Below are 6,553 nucleotides of genomic sequence, written 5' to 3' on the forward strand. Positions count from 1 at the left end.
GGGTGGTGTTCCGTGCCCGCGACCGGATGAAGTCAGAATTCGTTGTCCGGTCAAACAAGAAGATCGAGAAGGAGTGGCGCGCGGACTGGTGCTGGGTCCGTGTGGACGAGCCCGAGGAGTTCATCTTTCCGCCCACCGAGTTGCCGGGGGAGGCCCCCGGCTGGCGGGACCGGTACCACCGTGACGCTGACCTCCTCCCCATTGTGGAGAAGATCAAGGCCCTTCGGCTAGCCGGGCTCTCCGATCTTGACGTGGCGCGGGTCTTCATCACCCGGCGCATCGCGCCGCTTCAGCGGCGTTCCCTCCCCGCATGGGCGTACACGGGGGCCGGAGACAGGACGCGCCTCCGCCAGGAGGGCATGGACCAGGAGTCGCTCCAGGTGTGGGTGGGGGATCTCCGGCGAGGATGCTCCCTTCGCGAAGTTGCCGCCGGGGGTCTTTGCCCTCCACGCCGGTGTCCCCGACTTGAGCAGCATCATTGGCTCCTTCCCACCCTGCAAAGAGTGGGGGCTGATGGACGATTCCCCCACTCAGTCCCTGCGCTCCCCTCCGCCCGCACCCCGCGGAAGCAGGCGCAGGAGGAGAGCGGGAGCGAGTCGGAGACCGGCCAGCCCCACGACTCGTCCTCCTCCGACGAGGCGGGCCGGGTTGCCGCCGCCCGGGAGGTCATCCCCGCGAATGATGAGGAGGAGGAGGGCGACGACGATGCGCCCCTGATCGTGCGCAGATCAAGGGCGAGCGCAGCGGCCGCGGCTACCTCCACAGTGGCGGCGGCGGCAACCGCCCTCGCGGCGGCTATCGGCTTCACGACGGCGACCGCCTCGGCGGCATCCGCCGGCACCCCAGCGGCGACCACCCCGGCAGGGGTCGCCGGGGCCACGGCGGCGACCGCCCCAGGAGCAGTCGCCGGCGCCGCGGCGGCAGCCAGACCCGTAGTGGCCGCCGACGCCGGGGCGGCTCCTTCGATGGTTCCCGCGGCGCCTCGGGCCACGGCACCCCCAGGGGCAACAGGTACAACACCCTCCTCGCGTCCTTACCTGCATTTTCATTTGCCAGTTAATCCTGCAACTTTACCTTCTTTTTCCGCAGGCGACGCTCCGCCCGCAACAGACCCCCCGACGACACCTGCCGGGACGGAGGAGGGGGAGGCTCCCCCCGCAAGCCTAGTGGCCCCGCAAGGTACTCATCCAAAACCCTCGCGTCTGCGTCCGGGCAACTCATTTAGCTTCCCGATTCTCACCCTTTCCACTGTTGCAGGCCCAAGCGCGCCCGTACCGGAAGCGGGCGCTACGGTGATTGACCTCGACTCCGACATCAAGGTCGCGGGGACGGCGGAGGAGCCGGAGGCAGCCCCCATGCCAAGACCTGCTGCGTCGGCCGCAGCGGCAGCGGCGACCACCGCCGCCATCGGAACGGTGTCCAGCGACACGCCAGCGGTCGCAGACGCCGTCGGTGCGGATTCTTCTGCTACCCAGCAAGAGGCGGCCCCGGCCGGGGGCGCGGCAACCCCACCAACCCTGCAGTCCCCAGGCACGGGTGTGGGGGAGGTTGCGGAGGAGGAGCAGCAGGATGCTCCGCCGCAAGCGGACGATCCCCCGCCCAGCCATACGGTGGCGGCAGGGGCTTCGTCGTCGTCGGCCGCCACCTTCAGCACCGACCTCGGCACCCTTGTCGGGGTGGCTGGGAATCCCATCACTTAGGATCCGAGCGTCTTTGACCGGGGGCACCGGTTCCTTGACGCTGTCAAGGACCAACAGCAGGCCTTTGTTATCTCCTTCAACCAGGTGAGGGAGCACCATGCGATCACCAAGAGCCAGCTCGGCGAGTTGCGGCAGGAGACTCGCCTCGCCCGGGAAGAGGCTCGCCTCGCCCGGGAAGCCCAAGACGAGGCCACAGTGCCGGTCGCCCCCGAGGAGGAGCTCCACCGGCAGGTGGAGGCTCAGCGCGCCGAGCACCAGGAGGCCTTGGGCTCGCTGAACGTGGCGCACGCGAAGGCCGAGGAGGAGCACAGAAACGCGCTCGCCACGGCCCAGGCCTGGCTCGACGAGAAGAGCGACCTGATCACCAGCTAAGGCAGCCAGATCCAGGGCCTGCGCGTCAAGCTGGAGGTGCAGACCAAGGCCACCGAAAGTGCGGTGACCGCGGTAGCCCAGCACGAGATCTAGCTCAACGCCGCTAAGGACAAGGTGGCCCGGCTCGAGACCGAGCGGGCCGCTGTCTGGGAGGAGCTCACCAAGGCCGGTGAGGACAATGCGGCCAAGGCCGCGGAGTTCGCGTCGCAGGCGGGCCGCCTCCGCAAGGCCAAGAAGGCCGCGCTCGATGGCCGGCTCCACCACGTCATGCTGATCGGGCAGCGACAGCTGGAGACCGAGAAGCTGCTCAAGATCACCCAAGCGCTGCGCGACCTGCTGCCTCGGTTCGAGCTGCAGGCCGCAGAGGTGGACGACACGGACGTCTCCACGCTGATCCCGTTCTTCTCCGACTTGGTGGGGAAGTTCGCGGCGCTCGACGTCTGGATCTCCAAGTTCGGCGCCCACGAGGTCGCCAACTGCGCCCGGGAGGTTGCCGGGACGATCCTCCCGAGGGTGCACCTCCGACACCCGGAGTTCCCCTTCGAGGCGCTGCTGGAAGCCTGGTCGGACAGCGAGGACGAACCCACCCACACTCAAGCGGTGCGTGGGTTTGTCGACGAGGTGGTCGAGCGGATGCAGCGGAAGCCGGACCCCGAGCCGTCCTCGGAGCCCCCGGCGGAGGACGCCGGCAACTAGCCGCCACAGCCCCCTGCCGGCCCTTGCCGTTTCCTTGTGTTATCTTCTTTTGTTTTCGTTCCCTACAAGTGTGGCGCTTGGTGCCGTTTAAACAATTGTTGTCTTATTAGTCCATGTAATCGTTTGCTACTTTTGTTAATACAGTTCTTTAGTTCTGCTTGATCCTTGTTCCCGGGGTTGCCTCGCGGGGTGGATCCCTTCGTCCTTGTGTGTTGTGCTTTGTGTTGCCGGGGACTCGCGCGCCACACACTTAACCGGACCAGGAACTCGGGACGGACCCGCAGTGCCGACCTGGGGCCAAGCAGCAGTGGCGAGCCACCCCGCTTGCAGGATAACTACTCCCAGGCATGCCCTCCCGGGACGGACCCGGAAGCCGCACGGGAAGCGCACTCCCCCCGCAAGCGTCCTTCTAACACCCCGGCCACACGCAGGTTTCGGGACCACACTTAGCGAGACAGCGTTCAATTATGTTTAGTTTTCAGAGAGTCTATCATTCAGGTTCAAGCACTTAGCTTTTCGTTCTGTCCTGTGCTTAGTATGCTTGCCGGAGGGGTGCGCCTGGAACGCCGCCCTTGAGAGAGCCTGTTTGAGGGATGCGGCAGGAACGCTGCGGCAGGATCACTGCCGGCGACAAGCGCCGATGACGATGCTACCGCTGCGTCTCCGCAGCAACCCTCGCTTTCAGAAGAGCCCTTGCCTTCGGAAGAACCTGTGTTGGGGAACGCGGTATGCTACGCTAGCCCAAAATAAAAATTTCTACCGCTTCCGCCCGTAACAATGCTGTAGATAATGGATCACGAGATTACCACTAGACGCGCAGACCCGTAGCGGAAGTAGAGTCGATGTAGCGCGTCGATGCTGAGTAGTCGAACAGTTTGCTCCTCCTCGCCGATCCAACGAACAGTTCGTCCAAGCGCTGCAGGTGCAGCGCCTCCGAGGTATCCACACGTACAGGGAGGAACTCCGTGCGGCGGACTGCTAGATCCGATCGCAAGGCTTTGGGCGTGGAGGTGTGACGGCCGAGTCTAACTCGCGTCTGGTCTGGTGTAACCCTAACCGGGTACGCCTCCTCCTCTTATATAGACCTCCTTGGTGGGCTTCAACACTTGAGGCCCGTTCGGAATCTAAGCCCGATATGAGTGGGATCAGATCCAATTCCCTTAAGCATGCGACCCTACAGGTTCACGGTCAGACGGACACGACTACAAGCTCGGAATGCGGGTCCGAGTAACACCTTACTCGTCCACTGGCACTGACTCAAGTCGATAGTTGGTAGCGGCGCCTAGCAGCACGTGCCAACTCCCGAGTAACCACAAGGTATGTTGACGAACCATACAATGTGTCATATGCAACATTCCTTTTGCCTCACGATATGTGTGTCGAGCTCAAGGCGAGTGCTTGTCATCCTTGTGGATAGCTCGACTCTCTTCTCATTCCTGTGATACAGATTCCCGAACGGGTTAACACTTAACCCAAGTCTCATGGCCATGCTTTCTGAATCTGATCACTCGAGAAGGCCCAGAGATATCTCTCCGAACAGGAGGGGCAAATCCCAGCTTGATCAACCATGACTCGCAGCATGCTTCTTAGCAAATCCGAAAGCTACCTTTATAACCACCCAGTTACGGAGTAGCATTTGGCAACCCCTAAGTAGGCCGATTCACATCCCAAGCTCATGCGATGACCTCAGGTCTAGGACTGGCATATACATCGTACTTGATACTAACAAATGACAATCATCTCGTTGTGTCTCAGTGCGGGTCTGTCCGACTCAACAATCTCATTGTCGAGTCCATGCTATCAGTCGGCAACACCTTGCCCTATGACTTGTGAAACATAGTCATCATACTGATTCACATTGCTAGTCTAGGTTATGTGTCCGCATAACCTCAATGACCAGGGACCGTTAGAACAACATCATAGAATACATAGTCTCACAAACAAATCACGTATTTATTGATACATATCAGTGATTTTGTTCAAGGACAATAACAATAACTCATAAATACATAGGAAATAACATCATCACATGATTGCCTCTAGGGCATATCTCCAACAACCTGTTCCGAGAGGTGCAGTAGGGACGCTGTGACATCCTCGCCACCACCGGCAGACGCGGGTGGCGAAGACATCGCGGCGTCCCCGCGGCAGCCCTCGCTGCCTGGGGAGATACCCTCTGGAGGTATGCGGCAGGGGCACTGTAGCCGTGCACCCGTCGGCGCTGAGCGCTGATGGCATGCACCCCCACAGTGTCTCCGCAGCAACCCTCGCCCCGAAGCTGCTCGCTAGAGGAGGTGTGGCAAGGACACGGCGGTAGTGCACCCGCCGGCGCCGAGCGCGGATGGGATGCACCACCACCGTGTCTCTGCGGCACCCCTCAGCGTGGGCTCGGTGGAGGGATGTGACAAGGATGCGATGGCCGTGCACCCGCCGGCGCCGAGCGCTGGTGGGATGCACCACCATCGCGCCTCTGCGGCACCGCTCGCCTTCGTAGCCTCTTCCTTGGCTTCGCTCTGAGCTATTCCATGGCCAGGACGCCCCCTTTATAGGCGCAGGGAAGGGGCTTGCCACCGCGCACGCCGAATCACTGCAGCTCACGCGGCTCCCCGCCCCTTGAAGTGCGGTACGGTCTTCGCCACTCTGCATGCCAAGTTGTTGTGGCACACATGGCTGCTTCCTCCTGAATCAGGGGCCTCGAAGTGCGGCGAGTCCCTCATGATGTGGTCACTCCACACCACAAGGCGCCGCTACATGCCACGGCCCGTGGGCGGTCCACGAGCATTTCAGTGCGCAAGATTCCACCTTTACCCTGCACATTAGATTCTTACTAAGCCCGAGATGCTGCAATTTTTTTTCGAAATTCATGAAAACACAGAGCAGTATGGATAACTCTCCTGTCTCCCAGCCCCCGGGCACAAAAGGGTCGATGCCAAACTTGGATGTGAGCACTTTTATTTCCTAGACGCAGCGACTGCGTGATGCACGTTGCGGGAAGCCCGGCAACTGCATGCCCTGTGCCAGAGTGATCCGGCAACGGGTTATTCCCAGACGCAGTGACTGTGTGATGCACGTTGCCGGAAGCCCAGCAACTGCATGCCCCGTGCCGGAGTGATCCGGCAAGGGGTTATTCCCAGACGCAGCGACTGTGTGATGCACAACCAAGTATGGAAAGACGGGTTATTGTTTTCGAGGCTCCGGCAGCCCCCTGCTCACAACCAAGTATGGAAAGAGACTTCTGTGCACTTAGAGCAGGAGACAGAAGGGGGAGGAACATGCAAATAAACGAGGCAATCTCGAAATTCGAGAAAAAACACTTATCTTTATTCACAGTAACTAGTGGCTTACAAACGGGGGTTGCCCGGCCACACTAGTTCGAGAGGTATGCATCGACGGCATCACCTGACGGTCGGGCTCCGCCGCTTCACGGGTAGAACTTGCGCAAGTGCTCAATATTCTAACTATTTTGCACCGGCAAGCCTTCTTCAGTTTCCAGCCGGACAGCCCCCGGCCTGGTCACCTGCACTACCCGGAAGGGCCCCTCCCATTTCGGAGTCAACTTGTTCCCGGCCTTCGTTCCTTGTATCCGGCGTAGGACAAGGTCTCCGTTCTCGAGCCCCCGGGGACGGGCTCGCTTGTCGTGATAACGATGGAGTCCCTGCTGGTAGCACGCGGCTCGCACAGCAGCCCGGCATCGAAGCTCTTCGATGAAGCTCAGATCGTCAACCCTTTGCTCGTGTTGGCTGGAGTTGCCGTACGCGCGCACCCGGGGAGATCCGTGCTTGAGC

At 61.3% G+C, this 6,553-nt stretch overlaps 1 protein-coding gene across 1 annotated transcript; it reads right to left on the bottom strand.

The window, feature by feature from the left end:
* Positions 1-475: 475 nt before the first annotated feature.
* Positions 476-1,408, bottom strand: LOC104584213 (antifreeze protein Maxi-like). The gene is made up of 2 exons (XM_010238396.1): positions 1,276-1,408; positions 476-1,032 (listed from the first exon to the last, which is right to left on the bottom strand). The coding sequence occupies exons 1-2, from the start codon at positions 1,406-1,408 to the stop codon at positions 476-478; spliced, it is 690 nt and encodes a 229-aa protein (XP_010236698.1).
* Positions 1,409-6,553: the final 5,145 nt, after the last annotated feature.

The sequence above is a fragment of the Brachypodium distachyon genome, chromosome 3, assembly GCF_000005505.3.
Source record: "Brachypodium distachyon strain Bd21 chromosome 3, Brachypodium_distachyon_v3.0, whole genome shotgun sequence".
Classification (NCBI taxonomy): Eukaryota; Viridiplantae; Streptophyta; class Magnoliopsida; order Poales; family Poaceae; genus Brachypodium; species Brachypodium distachyon.

Excerpts from the sequence above, each read along its gene's own strand:
- LOC104584213 (XM_010238396.1), bottom strand. The coding sequence starts at position 1,408 with ATGGCGGCGGTGGTCGCCGCTGCCGCTGCGGCCGACGCAGCAGGTCTT. Across the intron at positions 1,033-1,275 it reads CACCGTAGCGCCCGCTTCCG|GACGCGAGGAGGGTGTTGTA; the intron begins GTACGGGCGCGC and ends AATGCAGGTAAG.